This window comes from Epinephelus lanceolatus, chromosome 20, assembly GCF_041903045.1.
Source record: "Epinephelus lanceolatus isolate andai-2023 chromosome 20, ASM4190304v1, whole genome shotgun sequence".
In the NCBI taxonomy this organism is placed as follows: domain Eukaryota; kingdom Metazoa; phylum Chordata; class Actinopteri; order Perciformes; family Serranidae; genus Epinephelus; species Epinephelus lanceolatus.
Window position 1 is genome coordinate 19,276,895 of NC_135753.1, and position 22,623 is coordinate 19,299,517.

The 22,623-nt window shown below is 42.5% G+C and overlaps 1 protein-coding gene across 1 annotated transcript in view; it reads right to left on the minus strand.

The window, feature by feature from the left end:
- Positions 1-22,623, minus strand: part of LOC117265084 (sodium/hydrogen exchanger 9-like) — a 106,469-nt gene that overhangs the window by 20,315 nt on the left and 63,531 nt on the right. Inside the window, exon 13 of the mRNA XM_033639476.2 lies at positions 579-624. Within this exon, the coding sequence (XP_033495367.2) occupies positions 579-624 (46 nt within the window). The remainder of the gene's footprint in view (positions 1-578; positions 625-22,623) is intronic.

Here is a 22,623-nt window from a genome sequence, read left to right on the forward strand (position 1 = left end):
CAAAAAAGGCGGGAATGCGGCTCAAGTACTGGTAAGCTTACTATTTCTGATAAGTTCATTAAATATTATTGCGATCAATGTATCTTAACCATAATATGTTGACTCTGTAGCACTTCTAAGTCAAAACTTAACAAGAATTACGGTTAAATTTGAGTATTTTAATTGGCATCAAGCAAACTCTTAGTTCCCCGCCTAACTGAAGAGCTAAATTAAAAAAAATCCAAAAAAGTAAGGCCAATTCTCAAGAATGAATGATTTTTAACCCACTGCTTAAAAAATATTTATTTTAATAATGCATCATGCAATACCTGAGATAATTCTTGAACAGGTCCTTCTACAACTACTTTTACACTGTTGACCAGATATTTGCAGGACATCATATGTTGTGCACATTCCTGTAGATGGAGGCTGATAAAGCATGGCGCTGCCACTATTTAAAAGAGTCACTTACAGAGAAACTGCACAAACTTGTGGCACTGCAGATTAAAATACACATCTATGCCAGAAGGTACAAAGACTGCAGCAATAAACAGAGCGGATAAAATATGGATTACTGGATAGTGACAATGAGTTTTTACCTCAAAAGACAGGTCCTCTTGATTTTCATCTGCATCCACCCCCACTCTGTGGAGAATAAAAAACCTGTAGTCAGACCCTGATGCAATACAATAAAAGGACAACGAGACAGAGACAAATCCCGAGGGTGTGATTCTCCACTACATGTGAAGCTATACCCACTTTTAAAGTGAGTGTAGCGCTGCATGTGACTTCGCAATGAGAATGAAAGCCAGCGTGGAACCCGGCTCAGTTTGAACATGACCTTTCAAACAGTCTCATCAAAATCAGCCTCGTCTTCCACATCACACCAAGAAAATGTCAGCTGGGTAAACCTTTGATAAATGACAAACAGCGCTGCAATTATACTTGATATTCCGCGCGTCTCCGATCATTACGCTGTCGAGGTGTGGACCCCATTTTGCTGCAGGCGCATTTGAGCAACAGGGCTGCGAGGAGAGGCCCACTGCCTGCTCGCTCGCTCGCTCTGAATTGAAATAAAGTGACTCAGCACCGGCCAGTGACAGCCTAGTGAGCTGCTTCATTGGGAAACAAGGGCGTTATCTCAGCGTGTGCATGCATTTCCTGCATCTACACGTGTACTGAGCGCCCACACTGCAGCAATGTCGCACCATTTTTTAACCTGAATCTGATGATAACTGTGTAGCAGCTGCTCACATGGTCATTTGATGGATTTTTCGAGCATGTCATCCAAAATCTATCATTTACAGATAGCCAGAAAACCTCCATTCCTTCACTGAAGGTATAAAATTTCCCACAGAGCTTAGAGGGAAGCTGAGCACTAGATGGCTGTCGATGCTAGTTCCTATAGGTCAGCAGTTAACTCTAATAGCCTAGCATTAGTGCTGCAAGGCTCAGGACATTTTGAGATAGCCTACCGCGATCACTGTGCCGTGCATGTGTGTGTGTGTGTGTGTGTGTGTGTGTGTGTGTGTGTGTGTGCTTGAGCTCAGTTTGAATGTGCTGACACCAAAGCCTTTCACTGAGAGGCTCCTGCAGTAACACAACAGAGAGGAGATTCTCATCAGAGCACTGGAGCACTGCGACTGCTTTAGCTTGTGCAGATTTTTGTCTTGGCTGCCTTCCCTCTGCAATCCGTCTCCAGTGTTTGTCTTTACTGTGTTTGAATTTCTCCCCCTCTGATCATTGCTCTTCTTGTTATTGGTTCTCACATTTCAGTTTAGTCTTTGGTTGTATATACAATGCCAACGGAGGCTATTTTGCAGCGTGCCTGTGACAGCTCCTGTGCTTTGAAACTCAAGAAAACATCCAGGACATCATTGTTGTTTGTAATTCATTTGATTTGGATCGTGGATGTGGTCTGTTCCATCAAACCATCCATCATGGGGCCATTTCTCTTGGTTTGTTTTCCTTTTTCACCATCTGTCCTTGTCTCTTCCTTTATTTACTCCACCCAGCTTCTGTCTCTTCCTCTGGTTTTTTTCCCTTAACTTCCTCTCTACACCCATCTTTGTCTTCCACATCCATCTCTGTCATTTGCCTAAGATGTTTTCTGGTGCTGTTTTTCAAAATCTCCTCTGTCTACTTTTAAATTGTCCTCCACACTCATCCAACTCTCTCTCCTCTTTTCAACATCCATTTCACTCCTTCAGATCACTCTTCCTGTCTTTATCACCTCCTACCTCTTCTTAATTCTGTTTTTTTTGTCTCCTCCTCCTACCACCATCTTCCTGTTATTTGCTTTATTTTCTGCCCACCAGTCTTCCTGTCAGAACGGCAGAAACAGGCAACAAGGTTGAAACTGTGCTGAAATTGCACAGTGACGAAGGTAAAGAAGGTGCCTTTGTTTTTATTATGCAAGGCTCTGGGTCGACGCTGGTGTTTTGGTGCAAAGTGTTATGGGAAAACCTCTTGGAAGGGGCAGGCTGTGACAGGCTCAAGTGGCCTGCACTGCGCATGATGCATCGCCTTCAGCTGGCGGGATACATTCCATGGCGACAGGCTCCGTCACTGAGCTAAGCTGATAGAAAAAGGAAAGGGCAGATAAGGTGTGAGGGAAAGAGTCAGGAAAGGAACGCAAGCTGAGGGGGGAGCGAAAAAAAGAAGAGGCGGAGGAGAGCAAAAAATAAGAGAAGGAGTTCCAGTTTCCTGAGCATGATGGTGAGTGAGATAGTCTGCATGAGAGTGACAGAATGAGATGGTGCTGCTGGTGAACGTGTGAAAGGGAGAGATAGTGAGTCGGCGGCTGTGACTCTGACTGTGAGTGAAAGATTGACTAAGTGACAGGACAAGACAGCCAGGGAGAGACAGAGAAAAATAAATAAAAGGGAATAAAAAAGAGTGGTCGTCTCTCTCAGTACCGAGAGGAGGAACAAAGAGATAATGAGGTAAGATGTTGTTTGTGAGAGGACGACAAAAGACTTGTGTCTTGGGGGAGAGCATTTTGCCATCAGCCAACCTGCTCTATCAGTGCCACATATTTAATTGATGTGACCTCTGTTCCCTGTGACCCTTATCTTCGCCGCACTCACACTGTGACCCTTACATTCAGCACAGAGAAATCAAGTTCCAAACTACTCTAGCGACTCTGTGACTGTGAGTTCAGATAAATCTGCAAATGAGTGAAAGTGGACAGCCACAGGCACACAGTGAGAGAGCAGAGAAAGCTCAACGGAGGAGGAAAGTCTGTAAACTTTGCATAAATTTATATCTACTGCGGGAAATAGGCTCCTAGACAACGACTGAGTCACAGATACTTCTGTAATGAGCCTCCACTGGAGTATGCGGTCCTCCCATGGCCCGGTTACCTCTTCAGATGAGGTGGAGTTCCCTATTCTGTGGGGAAATCACAGCCCTGCAATAAAACCCAGTCGAGAAGAAACGCACAATGGAGTAACTCAATCTTCTGGAATCTGGCAAGATTGTTAGATTGATTTGCGGCTGCTATCCTACCAGTCATCTGCTGCTTCCAAAACCAAAGTCTATGCCTCCTTGTCTTTTAGTGGGTTCTTTATGTGCTGATACAATCTCCTTGTGCTGAGCTCCACTGTGACTAAAATATCTCTGGACACGTTCCAGGATGACATAGCGCTCTGCACATGGCCTTCACGACGACTCATCCAGGCTTTTGGGGAACGGCGCTATTAATATGAAAATGCTGAAAGGTTTCTGTGCTTGTTTTAAAACTGTAAGAAAAAGTAGCTGCTTTTTTACTACTTCTCCTCCAACACATTTATAAGCACGAAAAGGGCAGACATTAAACACCAAGATGGATGCAGAAAGCACCCACGCTCACCCATAAACACCTCCCGACATGCTAATATTTCCACTATGCCTGATAGAAAAGAGGAAAAAGCAAAATAACTTGGCCTTGAGCAGTGATGCAGTGTGTGTGTCTGTGTGTGCACATGCGTGTGTGCCTGTGTCTCTGTAGTGTTGTTATCAGAGACAGTAGTGGGCTGATAAAGCTGTGCTTGCTGTGCTGCGGGCACCCCGTACGTGAGGCCTCAAGAGAAGACATCGCAACATCACAGAAACGTCAACTACTTTGCACATACGGCTCATTTATAATATATGGTCTTACCTTGGAGGCAGTTTACAGGTAGTAACTGTGTTTACATGCAGGCAAAACATTTTCCTCATGATCGTTTCCTCTGAAGGAGAAAATCTCATCTGGATGTCATTAGCAGAACCAGTTAGTAAACGTTATGTTGAGTTTAGGAACTCAAGTAGCATATATTTAACAGCAGGGGAGTAAATATAGAGGGTGCCAGCAGTGTGGTTACATCAGGGCTCATGGGGCCCTGGCCTTTGCGAGTGATTCAGATTGCCACCTGAGAAATATGCCTGTGTTCAAAGAGGAACTCAAGTTGAGAGAAAACTTTTGTATTTTTTAACCCTTAAGCCTATTCTTCCATGTTTTTGTGCCTGCGAGATTAATGGAGAAAACAGTTTTTGAAATTGGTCCAGTAGTGAGAGCGCCACAGCAGCGAAACGGGCTGCAATGAAATCCCTACGGTCAATTGTGCGCCGTCAATTGATGTCTTTTAGAAATACTCGTGTTTGCCACTGACAGGCTGTTATTTGAAGTGTTCGACAACATTTTGGGGAGGACCCTACAGAGAAATAAAACATTTTTCATTACCTTCTTGCTGGTCTGTTTGTTAACATTAGTGAGAGTTGGACAAAGGAGTGCTGCAAAGAGTTGGTTGTGTTGAAGTACAGAAGGTCTAGCTTAGTGTTATCTGCAAGATTTTCAATCCATCCATCCATTTTGAAGCGCTTATCCGCAGCCAGGTCGCAGGGGCAGCAGGGCGAGCAACGCATTCCAGACTTCCCTCTCCCCAGCAACCCTTTCCAGCTCCTCCTGGGAGACCCCAAGGTGTTCCCAGACCAGATGAGATATGTGATCTCTCCAGCGTGTTCTGGGTCTACCCCGGGGCCTCCTACCAGTGGTACATGCCTGTACCTCCAGCAGAAGGTGCCCAGGAGGCATCCTGATCAGATGCCCATACCACTTCAACTGACTTCTTTCGACATGAAAGAGCAGCTGTTCTACTCCAAACTCCTTACCCTATCTCTAAGGCTGAGCCCAGCCATCCTTCTGAGGATACTAATTTCGGCAGCTTGTATCCACGACCTTATTCTTTGGGTCATTAGCCAGAGCTCATGATAGGTGAGGGTTGGGTTGCATCTCTGCTTTTTGCAGATGATGTGGTTCTGTGGGCTTCATCACACCGTGACCTGCAGCATGCACTGAGGCAGTTTGCAGCCGAGTGTGAAGCGGTTGGGATGAGAGGCAGCACCTCCAAGTCTGAGGCCATGGTTCTCTGCTGGAAAACAGTGGATTTCCCCCACGGGTTGGGAGTGAGTTGCTGCCCCAAGCAAGGGAGTTTAAGTATCTCTGGGTCTTGTTCACGAACATTTCCAATGTCATGGCTACATATTAAGCTGATTTCAACAATGTGGAAAAAAGTCTGCAAAATTTTAGAACTAGACTTCTCCTTAGGCAAGACAAGGTCACACTAACAAACAGACCAGTGAAGGGTTAGGGAAAAAAATCATTTCACCAGGAGCAGTCTACAGCAGAATTATATGTTTATTCTCCATCAACTATGAAGAACTAAAACTATTCAATTAAATGAATAATTTCTTATTTTGGACAGGAAGGCAATCCAGGCACTTGAATGTAATCAGTATAGAAAAAAAGCCCTGATGAAGACCTGAAGTAGTCGAAACATATTGGCTCTTTTAATGATTCAGCCACTACAATAAAGGCTTTTTAAATATTTCCTTCCTGTCGATCCTGTTGTTTCCTGTTCACCACGATCACCCGGCACAAGATTTTGATCTATGTTTGTATGTACAGAGCAACCAGTCTTCTCTCTCTTCTTCTTATTTCTTATTTTCTTTGGTATAAATGTCACATACAGATATGCACGATGATTGCTGGGTAATATATATATATATATATATACTGTATATATATTCAGTGTTTATCTCTTGATGTCCAATGTCAAGTCTCTATTTCATCATGTGACAAGATAATATGATATACGGTAGCTTTAGGCGCAAAATCTGTCAAGACTGACATCTCCAATTTAAGCGAGCAGTCATGCCTGTCAAACATAAAAGACGCAGTAAGACACAGTGCTGGTAAAATATATATGTACGCATGCCTAATGATGTGTATGTGTGTGTGTTTCATAACTAGTAACTAGAGTGCACTAGGGCCCGTTATAATAGCGAGCATTAGGGCCTGTTGTAACTACCTTACGCCACTGCTCAACAGGCAGGGTAAATCAAGCTAGAGCTCTCCTCCCCTCTGCTGTTCTCACTCTGTGTGCTATTTCCTCTACTTTCTGCTCCGACGGAGAGAGTGAGAGAGAGGATGAGAGAGAAATAGACGAGGGAGTGCAGAGAGATAGAGACGGGAGACAAAGAGAGTCAGAGTCTCAGAGGGACTGTGTTTGCTCTATAGTGCGAGTTTGGACAAGAGGAAAGCTGTAAGTCATCCTTCCAGTTTCCTGTTTGCAAATCCCATTTGGATGTGTTTCCCACCAGGGATTCACATGGATTCCATATTCGACAGCGTACGCTCCTCCAGACTGACATCTGAATTCGGAACCAGCATCGACATGAACACCATGCAACACTTACACATATGTACACAAGTAAGAGACAAGTGCTAAGTGGTATAACTGGTATGACTGGCACAGATGGGTGCAATGACATGAATTTAAATGTTTCCCAAATGACACAGATTTGAACTGTCCTGTCATATAAAATGCACTGCAAGCTCTCATCAGAATACATTTATCTGCAATCTGTGCAGGGCAGCAGTTTTTGCCATAGGTGGCAACACATGCAACATCTTTTATCACCTCAAGAAGAGAACATCTGAGTGACTGTGAAGAATGTGAGCCCTGGCAAGAGCAGCTCTTAAAGAAAGGAAAAAGCACAATGCAGACATCAATGCCTGCAGTGACTCAGACACTGACTGTAAGATCTGCTTGTATTGACTGAAAGATTTAAGTGATAAGAAAAAACAGCAGTGGAAGGACTTTATAAAACTGTGCATTAGCGTAAAGACATGGACCTCATCCAACCTGCTGAGATAGACGACTTTAAAGGAACAATGTGTAATGTTTTTATGCTCCTATAAATTACGAGCACATCTGAATATGTGATTAAACAGTTTGTCTTAATGATGAAAATAAGCCTTTTGTTTGTTTGTTTGATCATAAATAAAAAATTATAGGCCTGCTTTACTGCTTTGTTTACAAATATTACTGATTTAACAAACCTTTGAGAGCATCGGAAAAAATTTATGGCTGTTGACTAGAGTTAGTCTATATTTTAATAGGGCTACCAATCAAATTGGGAGTCACTGCAGGCTCAGGCACTGGATTTGTGGTATGTAGTAGCAAACCACAGACATTTCACCCAAAACAAAATCTTGCAAAGTAGATGTCGTGAGAAAGTAGAGCAAAGAGCACTGACACAGCTGTGTGCTGTGATAAGCTCCACAACCACTGTCAAGAACACTGCCCAAAAAAAATTCAGGGAACACTTAAATCACACATCAGATCTTGATGAATGAATTATTCAAGTTGAAAATCTTTAGTGATGTACACTATATAATATGTTGAGAACAAAATGATCCCGCGGGATCTCCTCCCAGACCTGGATCAGGGCATCAGTGAGCTCCTGGACAGTCTGTGGTGGTACTCTGCATCGTTGGATGCACCGATACATAACGTCCTGGTACCTAACAGCAGTCAGAGTACCACTGACTATGATGTTGAGGTCTGTGTGACCCACCAAGCATATGCTTCCTCAGACCATCACTGACCCACCACCATACTGGTCATGCTGGATGATGTTACAGGCAGCATAACGGTCACCACGGCGTCTCCAGACTCTTTCACACCTGTCACATGTGCTCAGTGTGAACCTGCTCTCATCTGTGAAGTGAACAGGGCACCAATGGTGGACCTGCCAGTTCTGATGTTCCCTGGCGAATGCTAATAGAGCTGCATGGTGTTGGGCTGTGAGCACAGGTCCCACTTGAGGATGTTTGGCCCTCATGCCACCTTCATGGAGTCTGTTTCTGACAGTTTGGTCAGAAACATGCACACCAGCAGTCTGCTGGAGGTGATTTTGTAGAGCTCTGGCAGTGCTCCTCCTGTTCCTCCTCACACAAAGGAGCAGATACTTGCCCTGCTGCTGAGTTGATGTCCAGCTCTCCTGGTATCTCCTCCATGCTCTTGAGACTGTGCTGGGAGACACAGCAAACCATCTTGCCACCCCACGCAAAGATGTGCCATCCTGGAGGAGCTGGACTACCTGTGCAACATGATTGGGCTGCAGGTGCCGCCTCATGCTACCGGAAGTGACAAGGACACTAGCAGAACACAAAACTAGAATCAGCGTATTTTAACAGTTAACTGATGTCACCTCTAACTCCAGATAAATGATGATATTATCTCAGAATCTTGTTTTGCATTTAAATCACATTCTCTTGAAATTATGTGCAGGGAAACACGTATATGGTGTTATATCTTGTTACTTTCCCGTCTTTATACTGGATATAAATTTTACGTCATAACACCGAGCTTTACAAGAGACATAACTGCATATTAGTTGTCATGCATGAGTTGTGCTGAGCCCCACATCTCTCAGTGTTACGACTCTGCAGCGGATGAGGAGGTGAAACAAGGAACAATACAACATAAGTTTCCATTCCTTACTGCAGCGTTACAAAAGAACAATCCATATATGGCCAAGTGTCTGACTGCAGTATTCAGGTCAATCTACTGAAACCTAGAGTGAGAGTCCCACTCTCTCTGCAGCTTTAACCCAAATTTCACATCACTTGTGCAGTATAAAAATAAAACTGGCAGAGTAGTATGAGTTTGTGTATGCTCTCTCACACGCACGTGTATCAGTGATATTAGCTAAGCATCCATCTGTGCACGTTGCAGTGGGCTGTGCAAAGCATTTACATAAGAGCGCGTTTCATTGTCTGAGAGATACTGGGCCTCTTTCACAAACAGTGCGTACGCACAAATCCGGGATTCATCAATATTTTCTTACCCGAATTTGTTCTTACTCTGCGAACAAATTTAGAGCTGCCTCAGGCCATGCGTACGCACAAATGAGGAAGGCCGAACTGACATAGAAAATGCAAACATACCTTTTAAGTACATGCAGAGTCTATAAAACCACATTCATGAAAAAGAGATTTAATTAACATTTTTTAAAATAATTAATTTACTAATATATTGGCCAAATGTATTAAATAACCATGAAATTGACACACGTTCACCCTTATCATTGTGACAATTAAAATATTAACAATAACATGAACAGAAAAACTATCACTCCATCAGCGTGCAGATGATCTGTAATGCCGACTGCCATATCCTTAAGGCTGTGGCCCGCTGGCCAGGAGGCTCCCACGACTCATTTATTTTGCAAAACAGTACAGTGGGAATGCGTTTGGAGGCAGGGGCTGTGAGAAGTAGATGGCTTGTTGGTGAGCATCTTTTGTTCTAGTCTTTTATTTCAATTGTTTTAAGTTAGTATTTTCAGTAAGTCTCTGTTCCGTTAATGCTAAAATGTTATATCGTTTGGGTGACCGGGCATATGGCCTTAAAACATGGCTGATGACACCATACGCAAACCCTGAAACCCCTCAAGAGGTGCGCTATAATAACATACATGCCCACACACACGCCGTAGAGCGCACTTTTGGTGTGCTTAAGGGCCGTTGGATGTGTTTGGATCAGACACTGCCGGTGGCAAACTACTTTATACCCCTGAGAAGGTGTGCAAGATCATCCTGGCATGCTGTGTCCTCCACAATCTTACAATGACCCATGGCATTCCTGTAAGACCCGGCGCCATCGCTTCTAACAAACTGTGAAATTTACTACTTCTCTCCTCGCGTAACCGCTTCCTTCATTCATGAATCAACTCTAGGCAAGCGGTTTCCTTATATGGAGAAATGGGGGCGTGGTAGTATGCTGATTGCATCCCACGGTGATTTTGCGCAAGTACTTATTTTTTGCGGAGAGTAAGAACATTTCTGCGCAGATATTAGTGAATGAGGCCCATTGTCCTTTGGTAGATTTCTCATCTCACCAGACAAAACTTTAAACACTTTCTACCGTATTGCACACTGATGAATGATCACCCACTCAACAGATGTCCAAATATCATGCTATCATTTCTGTTGTTTAATCTGAGCCACTGCATAATAATAGCCAGAAATAAATCTGCATATTATGTAATGCCAACTTGGAAGTTGCTACTGTGACTTGAGGCCAACTACTCACAAGCCCAGCAACAGTCTTCAAATTGCCATTTTCACTATGTTGAAATGCTCTTGTGCAATAATACAGCTTGTAATTTAAATGTATTTAAGCTAGGTAAAACATGCTTTATCCCCTTTTGCTGCAAGTTATGTGAAAAGATCAATACCACTCTCATGTCTGTACTCTAAATATAAAGCTACAGCGAGAAGCTAGCTTAGTTCAGCACAAAGACTGGAGACAGGGGGGAAACAGCTATAACTGGTCTGTATAAACGTAGCAATATTATATATAGTTTGTTTTAACCGTCCCAAATGTGGCAGGTGGCACGGAAGTGCATTAAGTAGTGACATCTTTAATATAAGGAGGAGAAAGAATGGAGGCTGCGATGTTCAGGCTGGTGGGATGAGACAGGTGCACATCTCATTCCAAGCTGGCGTGTTGGGAAGACTGGGGCAGAGAGATGCAGACAAACTGGCCTGCTTCCCTGCTGGGTTGAAGGTGGCTGGTAGTCGGTAGGAAAGTAGATTGATGTACCAGAGCATCAGCGGTTCATTAGCTGCTCTTGCCGTGGGAGCGTTTATGCTGTTTGGTTTTGTTTGGTTTGGTTTGGTCTTTTTCTTTGTCTAGTCTGCCCTGGCACATGAGCTGGTAACTGGCAAAAAAATATGTGGGTATTGCCGTTGGGGCGGACTAGTTTTCTGTCTTTAATGTTTGTTTGTTTTTATCTGCCTGCTTCCCCAACTAATTACCATTTAGCTCAGGTTACACCCAGTCAGACGGTCAGGGCAGGCTGAAGGTGCCGTGGTTGACTGTTTGCAGTGAAGACAATCACATGTGGAAACTTTGGAAATGTGTTAGCACTTCAAGTGCAGGATGTATTGATTGCAGTGTACACTGGTGTGACACTGGAACTTAAACCCTACCCTGTAAGTCATAGCTGGGGCACCAATCCTGAGGAGGGTGAGGTGAGAGAACGTAGATTATGAGTCGAAATTCTGCAATAAAAAGACCTCCCTTACCTCATTTCCTGTCATTTTTTATGCAAGAGACCTGTAGTGAGTGTAACACACACACACACACACACACACACACACACACACACACACACACACACACAATAAAAGTTTAAAAACAGCCGGGCCAGCTGTTTTTCTCTGTGTCCAGTCTTAGTGCTAAGATAAGCTAACTGGCTGCTGGCTGTAGTTTCATATCTAACAGACCGATATGAGCAGGGTTGCCAACTTTGGGTATCTGGCTGGAGTTAAGAGTTTGTTGCCATGGGTTTAATCACCCGTACATGCACGCGTGCTTAATCACGTGCACATTTGGAATCCATTCACCATTAGGGTTTAACTATGCAGCTTACACATGGTGGGAGCTTAGCAGGGGTGTTTCTAGGGTTTAAAGACAGTCAGTGCTTAGCCCAGACCTCTGTAGGGGGGTCTGGGTGGATCATACCCTTGGAATTTTGTTTTTGAATAAACAAGCTGGCACCTTATTTATATTTAATATACATGTCTTCATGATTAAACAATGTGTACCTCAAAGTAAGTAAGTACATCTACTCAACTACTATAGTTCTACTTAAGTACAATTTTGAGGTACTTGTACTTAACTTGAGTATTTCCTATTTCATGCTAGTTTAAACTTCTACTACTCTACATTTCAGAGGCAAATAATCTACTTTTTTACTGCACATTTGGCAGCTTTGGTAACTTTGGAGATTCAGATTGTTAATAGAAAAATACAAATCTACAAAGAAATCATGATATGTTATTATAGATTACACAGCAGGATATAAAGTAATCAAAATGAGCTTCACCTCTATGTGCTGCAGATGTACGCAGCAACGCAATAGTTAATCCAGTAACATAATCTTACTATATAATGACGAAAACTCTGTCTGTGTGTCTGTTCCACGTTTTTCTCCTCACTGACTTGGTCAATCCATGTGAAATTTGGCACAGTGGTAGAGGGTCATGGGAGGATGTGAATGAAGCAACGTTACATCAATTGGCCAAAGGGGGGGCGCTATAGCAACCGACTGAAATTGCAAACTTTGGGCATATATCCCCCCGTATGTCATAGAGAAATGAAACTTTGCACAGAGATGCCTCTCCTCATGAGGAACAAATTTGCCTCAAGAACCCATAACTTCCTGTTATATAGATTTTCCGCCATTTTAAATTTTTTGAAAAAGACTTCAAATCAATCTCTTCCTATGAAGTTTGACCGATCTGCATGAAACTCAGTGAACATAATCTAGGGACCAATATCTAAAGTTCCCTCTTGGCAAAAGTTGGAAAACTTACTAAAACTGAGCTTCTATAAGGCAATGAATATTGCGGAGGGCGTGGCTCATCACATTAAGGTGTATAACATCTCAAGGGTTTCACAGATCACCACGTAACTTTGTAGGCATATGACCACACATAATCTGAGGGGACCCCTCCATTATTGACCCCATCAAACAAAATGGAGGCGCTAGAGAGCCAATTTCTTATCTGGGCCTAACCGCCATATTGTTTTTTACTAAACTTAAGAGATACGTAGAACAGGATGCCTCAAGGTGACTAGAGAAATTTAACTCTAATTGGCAGCTGGGTGGCGCTATAACAACAGAGAAATGCTTAAAAATGGCTAAAATGCAACCAATCGCTGTGGCTCCCCCTGTGGCCGAATGTTGTTGGGTTTTTTTCTAATTTTTTGTATGACTAAGTCATGGTATGGTATGCTGTACTCAGTATGGACTAGTATACTATTCTTGAATGGGCTGTTCTACATAATGGGTACTTTTACTTTCAGAAATTTAGGTATATTGTGTATTTTTACATGAATTCTATTTTGAATGCAGGACTTTTACTTGTAACAGGGTATTTCTACACTAGTATGGCTAAAACGATCTTAGTACTTCTTCCACCACTGTATGTTAACATCAGTTTATCAGAGGATTAAATGGGTTTTCAGACAGTTCATACATACATTCACATGCGGAGGTTCCTCTTAGTCTATAGTTAAATTAATGAGTCATGTTTTGGCTCATTTTGGAGACACACCATAATGTTATGCAACGTACCTTGTGACAGAGACAGTTGGGGTCAGATCAGTGTTACGAGAGTGGTTATCGAGCTTGTCATCAAACTCTCTGCAAGAAAGCGAATAAGCATACTTCCCAAAATGACCAACTATTTCTTTTTCATGGTTGGTAGATCAACTACTTCACTCTTAAACCAAGTATTACATATATTAGGTTTTTTGCATGTAAAAAAGTCTACAGCCATCAGATAAATGTAGGCTGGCAAAGAAAAAGTATATTTAGCATGTAGAAAGTAAGACTAAAAATATACAAAAAGGAATTACTCATTTCCAGCAATTTTCCCCTCCTGTGCCTCAGTATTATCGGCACAGCACTTGAGATTAACTAGGTATTAAGTATACTTTGCCACTTTCTTACTGACTTCTTTTCTCCTGTATCGTGTCATTACAGTAGCAGGACCATTCTGTGCTTCATATATCAGGTTAAAGATGGAAAAATAAAATGGGGGCAAAAAACTGCAATAACACTGTAACATACTGTATCTTTGTCTTGGTTCATGCCTCTCCTACATTTTCTCACTGTGTCAATTGCAGGGGAGCATGACATCCCTCCACCATGAGAGCTGACAGACATCGGTGTTTTGAAGAGTTTAGCAGGGGGTGGGGGGGGAGGTGTTTTAGCATTTCAGCCTGCTGGATCCCCCGTGGATAGTCAAGGACAGTTGGGAGCAGAGGAGGCTGTGGGAGCCAAAGATATTTTCATCACACAGATTTCATTTCCCTTCTCACAACGTTCACCTGGATGTCTCAGCATGACACAGGTAAATGGCCTAAATTTAGCCTCGTGGAGTTAGCGGGATGCGGAGCATGGCAAGAATTGGCTGGATAACAGTCGCTGTCCAGAAGGATAACATTTAACATCCATATAACACCTCAAACTAGGGCTATATTTACTTTAATACACAGTGTATTTAGTATTGGTTGTTTTTTAGTTTTGAATTAAAATAGAAGTCGTTGCTGTATTTGCACAAATTATTTGTTCATTTTTAGACCAAGCTAGCCTTTTAAGATAAAGACGACTGTGAAAATTCTTATCCTCTAAAGACAACAGGGACACTTTGTTTCCCTGATTAGATTAGATTACTTGCATAAATGGGAGGTGAGTTATTACTGTTAGAGACAAGAGCTACAACCATCAGCCAACCAGTTCTTGGTGGTGCGGATTTACTGCCCTTAAGGAATAACATTACTTTTGACAAATATATCCCCAGGCAGATATATAACTAGCTCACAAGCTCTGTCCCAGTTAAACACTGACTATTGGCATATAAATAAAGCCATGCAATGCAAATGTATAACAGCTATTCAAATGCTTTCTATATGCATTGCAACAGGGAAATCATACTACAAGGTCGACATTAGGGAAACCAAAGCAAATCCATGCTGTATCTACCTCCCTAAGGGGGACCTATTACTTTTACTGTCATTATACTGCTCTGCGTTCAGGGGCCTTCAGACTTTTTGTTAAAGACTATTTGGTTATGTTGTTTTGGTTTGTTTGCTTTCACATGTTCTACTATAATTTGTTATAGTTTTCTAGGTTTGTTTGTTTTGTTTTTTTTCGTTGTTGCATTTTTTCAGTTAATCGTGTTTCATTTTATATTTTGTCATACTCACCTTATGTGTCCCATCTGGTTTCCTTCCTGTCTTTGTGTGTTTTCCCGCCTGCGTGATTGTCTGCCTCGCCCTGATGTGTCTCACCTGTTTCTTATCAGCTTGGCTGTCTCCTCACCCCCGTTATCACCTTTCTCCCTCATGTATTTAGTCTGTGTGCTCCCATTTGTCTGTGCCAGTTCGTCTTTCAATGAGCATTCCAGCCCGAAAGTACTTATGTTAACCTTTTATACTCTTCTGACCATTCGTCTGTTTCTTAGACTCAGACCTTTGCCAACCATTTTCAAGTACTTTTGCCTGCTGCTGGACTGCTTACTTGTGTACCAAACCCTGCTTTCAAGTAAAGACTTTCACCTTCTAAACTCTGTGTTGAGTCATACTATTAAGTCCTGTTTTTCTGTCAGAACTAGTGTTTCTGACATATACTTACTTTCTGTCATATACCTGGTTCCTATTTCCAAACTGTTTCCACCCTTTTTTCTACTTTTGCAACAAGCTGACATCAGCTCATGAAAGATTTCTTTATATGGCCATCCGCTCCAGGCACACTACTGCAAGTGTTTAAATTATGTAGCCTACACTGCTACATGTAGCTACATGCTAGCTTCATGAAAACAAGTACATTTAGTTAGAGATGTTATTAATTGCTCCCCAGTTTCAGATCATTTCTGCTGAGGCATGTCTGGTTGTGATGATTTTGGATTAGAAGCATTTATTAATTATTTTTCACTATAGAAAGGGCCCCAAACTCTGTTACGGTTATTCCTCCAGTAGCAATAACACTGCTACATGTAGCTACATGCTAATGTCAGAAACAAAACATAGAAACTTGGTTGCTGATGTTGCTAATTTCGCCCCAATTGCGGATAGTAGAGTGTGCTGCTACTCTCTGTTACAGTCATTACCCCTGCAGCAATGATGTAGTGGTGCAGAAATGCTGAGAGAACAGATTTGGAAGACCTCATAAGCGCTGACCAATCAGAGTGGACTGGGCTTTTCAGGAGGGGGGCTTAAAGAGACAGGCAACAAACAAGAGCCGCGCTTGGGCAGTGACTTGCGGCGTCAGACAATGACGAAAAAACATCCTTTAACGTCAGAACAATACGCAGACGGTGGCTGCTATAGTTTAATATCACTTGGTGGCATCAGGGGGAAACGTGGCAGGACAAGAATGAAAGTTAAGGCGGCAAAAGTTTGACTAAGGCAGGTGGGAGGGGTGGTGGATGGGTCCAACAAACACCAACTTTCACCCAGGAGCGGCATTCGCATCCCGTAAGATTAAAAAGCCATACCTTGTTCTCTTTTCCTAAACCCAACCACGTGTTGTTGTTGCCTAAACCCAACCACGTGTTAGTTGTTGAAGGAAAAAAATAAATACATTTGCTTGTACCAACATAGTGCATTTATTTTGAAAGAGACTGTATGTAAACAGTAAATTTCCTGTGAGAACCGAAGTATATCTTGAAAGAAGACAATGCATGTAACAGGCAGAGCTTAACAGACTTGAGAAAGTAAGTAGTCGCAGACCAGCTGTGTGATTTTCTCCATGATGATAATTTATTTGAGGAATTTCAGTCAGGATTTAGAGTGCATCATAGCACTGAGACAGCACTAGATAAAATTACAAATGACCTTCTGATTGCTTCAGACAAAGGACTTGTCTCTGTACTTGTTTTATTAGATCTTAGTGCGGCGTTTGACACTATTGACCATCAAATTCTGCTACAGAGACTGGATCACTTAATTGGCCTAAAAGGTTCTGCACTAAGCTGTTTTAAATCTTATTTATCTGATCGTTTTCAGTTTGTTGACATTCATAATGAATCATCCTTACGTACCAAAGTTTGTTTTGGAGTTCCGCAAGGTTCTGTGCTCGGACCAATCCTATTTACTCTATATATGCTTCCTTTAGGTAACATCATTAGAAATCACTCTATAAATTTCTATTGTTATGCGGATGATACACAGTTGTATTTATCTATGAAGCCAGAAGAAAGTAATCAATTAACTAAACGCCATAACTGCCTTAAAGACATAAAAACTTGGATGAGCACCAATTTCCTGATGTTAAATTCAGACAAAACTGAAGTTATTGTTCTTGGCCCCAAACAACTCAGAGACTCTTTATCTGATGACATAGTTTCTCTAGATGGCATTGCTCTGGCCTCTAGCACTACCGTAAGAAACCTCGGAGTAATATTTGATCAAGATTTGTCTTTTAATTCTCATTTAAAACAAACCTCACGGACTGCATTTTTTCATCTGCGTAATATTGCGAAAATTAGGCCTATCCTGACCCGAAAAGATGCAGAAAAATTGGTCCACGCTTTTGGTACCTCTAAGCTGGATTACTGTAACTCTCTATTATCAGGTAGCTCTAGTAAGTCCTTAAAAACTCTCCAGCTAATTCAGAATGCAGCAGCACGTGTACTAACAGGAACTAAGAAACAAGATCATATTTCTCCTGTTTTAGCTTCTCTGCACTGGCTCCCTGTAAAATCCAGAATTGAATTTAAAATCCTACTGTTAACTTATAAAGCTCTAAATGGTCAAGCTCCGTCATATCTTAGAGAGCTCATAGTGCCATATTATCCCACCAGAACACTCCGCTCTGAGAACGCAGGGTTACTCGTGGTTCCTAAAGTCTCCAAAAGTAGATCAGGAGCCAGAGCCTTCAGCTATCAGGCTCCTCTCCTGTGGAATCATCTTCCTGTTACGGTCCGGGAGGCAGACACCGTCTCCACATTTAAGACTAGACTTAAGACTTTCCTCTTTGATAAAGCTTATAGTTAGGGCTGGCTCAGGCTTGCCCTGTACCAGCCCCTAGTTAGGCTGACTTAGGCCTAGTCTGCTGGAGGACCCCCCTATAATACACCGGGCACCTTCTCTCCTTCTCTCTCTCTCTCTCTCTCTCTCTCTCTCTCTCGTATTCTATTACTGCATCTTGCTAACTCCGCCATTCTGGATGTCACTAACTCGGCTTCTTCTCTGTAGCCTTTGTGCTCCACTGTCTCTCAGATTAACTCATATCGCAGCGGTGCCTGGACAGCTTGACGTGTGTGGTTGTGCTGCTGCCGTGGTCCTGCCAGATGCCTCCTGCTGCTGCTGCCATCATTAGTCATTAGTCATACTTCTACTGTTATTATACACATGACTATTGTCACACATGTATACTGCCAGATATTAATACATACTTTCAACATATTGTACCACAGTAGCCAGAACTATAACTATAATATTATTACTTTCATTAATGTTGTTGTAAGCTACTGTCATTACCTGCATCTCTCTCTCTCTTTCTGTCTCATTGTGTTATACGGATTACTGTTAATTTATTACGCTGATCTGTTCTGTACGACATCTATTGCACATCTGTCCGTCCTGGAAGAGGGATCCCTCCTCAGTTGCTCTTCCTGAGGTTTCTACCGTTTTTTTCCCCCGTTAAAGGGGTTTTTTTGGAGAGTTTTTCCTTATCCGCTGCGAGGGTCATAAGGACAGAGGGATGTCGTATGCTGTAAAGCCCTGTGAGGCAAATTGTGATTTGTGATATTGGGCTTTATAAATAAAATTGATTGATTGATTGAACATGGCATCCCAGAACGTCAACGACCACTGCACCCAGGGAACCTTCCATGTCATATCAGGATGTGGAAAGTCCATGACCAAATGTCAATATGTGACGAGGTTGGAGTGAAAATATGTTGTGAATACAGGTATTCAAACACTGACAGTATAAGGAAATGTGTTTTTTGCCTACTAAAGCACTTATTATAGTAGAAGCCCACCTGAAATGAGCTTCATAGGTCCCCTTTAAATGTCTTGAGTTTGCTATCAGCAAGAACTATTGATGACTGTGTGAAAGTGTAATGCATGTAACAGGCAGAGCTTAACATAGCATCCCAGAACGTCAACAACCACCGCACCCAGGGAACCTTTCACGTCATATCAGGATGTGGAAAGTCCATGACCAAACGTCAATATGTGACGAGGTTGGAGTGAAAATGTGTTGTGAATACAGGTGTTCAAACACTGACAGTATAAGGAAATGTGTTTTTTGCCCACTAAAGCACTTATTATAGTAGAAGCTCACCTAAAATGAGCTTCATAGGTCCCCTTTAAATGTCTTGAGTTTGCTATCAGCAAGAACTATTGATGACTGTGTGAAAGTGTAATGCATGTAACAGGCAGAGCTTAACATGGCATCCCAGAACGTCAACAACCACCGCACCCAGGGAACCTTTCACGTCATATCAGGATGTGGAAAGTCCATGACCAAACGTCAATATGTGACGAGGTTGGAGTGAAAATGTGTTGTGAATACAGGTGTTCAAACACTGACAGTATAAGGAAATGTGCTTTTTGCCCACTAAAGCATATAAACTTATTATAGTAGAAGCCCACCTGAAATGAGCTTCATAGGTCCCCTTTAAATGTCTCGAGCTTGCCATCAGCAAGAACTATTGATGACTGTGTGAAAGTGTAAGCTGTGCACAAATATTAACAGCCATGCCAAAGTCTCTCACAGCCCCAGTCGGATCTTTGTTGAATTACTCTAAAACCTCAAGCTGTTTAATGATTGCTAATGACTGAAAATACAATAATAGCCTGTTACATTACTGCTCGCTGGTGTGTGTATGTGTAAAGCAAACTGGGAAATCATAATGAAAGGGGTTGTGGTCAGTAAAAAACCGCCCAATTAAAAAAAAAAAGAAAGATGGACTAGTCCGATGGCACTTTGCCTGTGGGTTTATTTAAGCTGCCAGATCATTCATAATTGTGGAACAGAACAAATACCTTTATCTGGCTTTATTTATCCTTCCTTCCTTCTTCCTTTCTTTCACTCATGCCAAGACTGCCTTCAGGATATGAGATCAAATGTCTGCTTTTGATAACGCTGGTGAAACTCTTTCATGGCCAGCTCTGAGATGCTTCTTGATGCTGTGTTCGGGTGTCATATTTGGACAGTGCCATCTCTTTATTGTAGCGGATCAAGGGCGGTGTCTGCTGGCACCAGCTAAATAAACCAGGACTCAGGAGAATCTCGGAGAAAAGACTTAGTGGTATGTGGGTTAACATGACGACGCAGTCGCGACAACAGTAGCCTGTTTTGTGTGTTATATATGGCACTGGGCTAATGGCTTACTGCGTCCTGCTGCAAAGCTGGCTGGAGGGATTTCCCTGGCTTTTTACAGGAAAATGGACAGCAGTGGCCGTTTTTTGTTTTTTTTGTACTTCACCTCAGGCTTAATAGAGGTGATTAAATTAAACCTGCACTGGATGAGGACTTGAAAAAGGACACTGTGATCGCTGTGGAACTCTTTTCAAGAGAAATTAACACAAGACAGCAAGTGAATCTGAGTCACATGACTCTAATGACTTGTGCCCAGTAGTGCAGTGGTAGCTGATGAGGCTGGGGTACTTCTAGGTAGGTGGGCAGGTTAACAAAGAGGAAGTAGCTATATTCTCCTATATGTTTCAACAACTTTTTAGGTGGGTATACCCTGCATACCTACGTATACCCTCCACGTCACCACTGCGTGTGCCCTCACTTTGACTTGAGCCCTTTGACTTGAAAATACCTGATACCTTCCCCAAAGCCAAACATTAAAATGTACATTATTTGTGCAACGAATCAATTCACTTCCCTTCATATCCTGTGTTAACTAACACTATTTATTAACAGCAAGTCGATGCTTCCACAGATGATCCACTTTGTCTGAATCAATCCTACAGCATCCAATAAAGTTTGAGGAGAGAACCATGGAAACTAACTTTACATTACTGAGCGCCAGTTGGAAAAAATGATACCAAAGACCATTTCCTTTACATTCAAAAACTATGCGGTGGTCAACAAAAAATGAGTAACAGTATGAAAAATGTGCAGGTTTGAAATTATAGATAAAAATGCAACAACTTCCAGCCTTGCTCAACATTTGAAGTTGCACAAAGAATTATAAGTCGAGACCAAAATTAACATAGTTAGCAAGCTAATGCTTAGCTAACGTTACCTTCAAGCTAAAAAGAGCTTGTTTTAACAAATAAATACACATTTTAAAAAGCATTCATGATTTTTGTAAATGTAATATATTATTACTCTGTTGTTAAAATGGCATTACATTTGGTTAAAAGTGCTTCCGACATGTTCAGGACTAAAGGTTTAGGACTTGGGACTTGACTTAGGACCTCACTGCAAAGACTTGAGACTTACTCATGAATGGCAAGAGATGACAGGAGTGATGAGACGATTAAGACTGTGCATTTCTATGTGTCTGCTGCCAGCAGGTCTGTATGATCATGTTAAATCTGCCTGTCAAGTCAGATGAAGTGTCAAACCACTGTCTCACATCCCCCCAGGCATGGAGCTGGTATACTGTCATGTCTGTAGATCTACCCATGCATGTGTTGTCCCAGCATAAGTGGTCTGTAATAGTTCATCTTTGGACAAAGGTATCATCACCTCCCTTTCTTCCACCTCCTCAACTGTCTGCTGCCTCGTCATCCTCTCCCTCTCATATGAACACATTCTTCACAACGCTGCTGCTGCTGCTGAGGGGGATATTGTTCTCTATATGTAGGTGCTGATGAAATTTTGAGGGCGAGTGGTGAATTATTTAAGAGGGAGGATTATGAAAGCAGCTTCTTGGCGCGTTGCTAGCGGGTATGAATCGATATGAACCCTCCCCACTACCAGCACCCCCACCCAACTCCCCCCTTTTTTTTCTCCTTGAAACCACAGACCCTCTGAACAGAAGTCCAGACACATGGCCACGGGACACAACAGACTGGACAGCCAGATGCACTGTGCCAGTGTGTGTAAGAGGCTTGATGAAATACAGTACACGAGAAAGCCAGTTAGAAAGAGGATGGGATAGTGTATGTGTGTGTGTCTATGTGTGCGGGACAGACAGAGGGGCCTAATTCAGACTGACCACATCCACACGAACAGATGGCCAACTCAAGGCCTGCCAAGTCTATTCTTCTTTTCCTCTGGTTCTGCCTGGAGCATGGTCCCGTCCAAGTCGGAGGGGTTAGAAAACAGACAGGAGGCCATAAGCACAGATGTAGAGCATGCATACACACAAGCCTACATTTCTGTGGGTGAAGTCTGACCCTTTGCTATGTACCAGTTACATAACATTTTCTCACAGTTGCCTTCGATGAAGATTGATTTCATGGACTTGATTTGTGCAGTGCCAATGCTTGGAGGCTTTCAAGACTGAATAAATGACCATCTTCCAGCACTCACTCTCTTGTTTCACTTGATTGTCTTGTAGTGAGTTAGTCCACATCCATTTTTCTCTGTGTGCCCCCCCCCCGCCTCTCCTCTCACTATGTGTGCCCATTCTGCTGAACCATTAAATCTGCCTCTCTTTTCTCATCTGTGTATTGGGAGCCCGTGTTTGGCCGACGCTGTTGTTCTCTCTCTGGCCAATGATTTCCTGCCTCAAGAACAAGCAGTTGGGACCAAATAAGAACCACCTCGGGGAGCTTAGATTTCACAGCACAGATCAAAGGGAAGTGGACGGGTTTCAACCTTGTGGTGAAATTTACATTC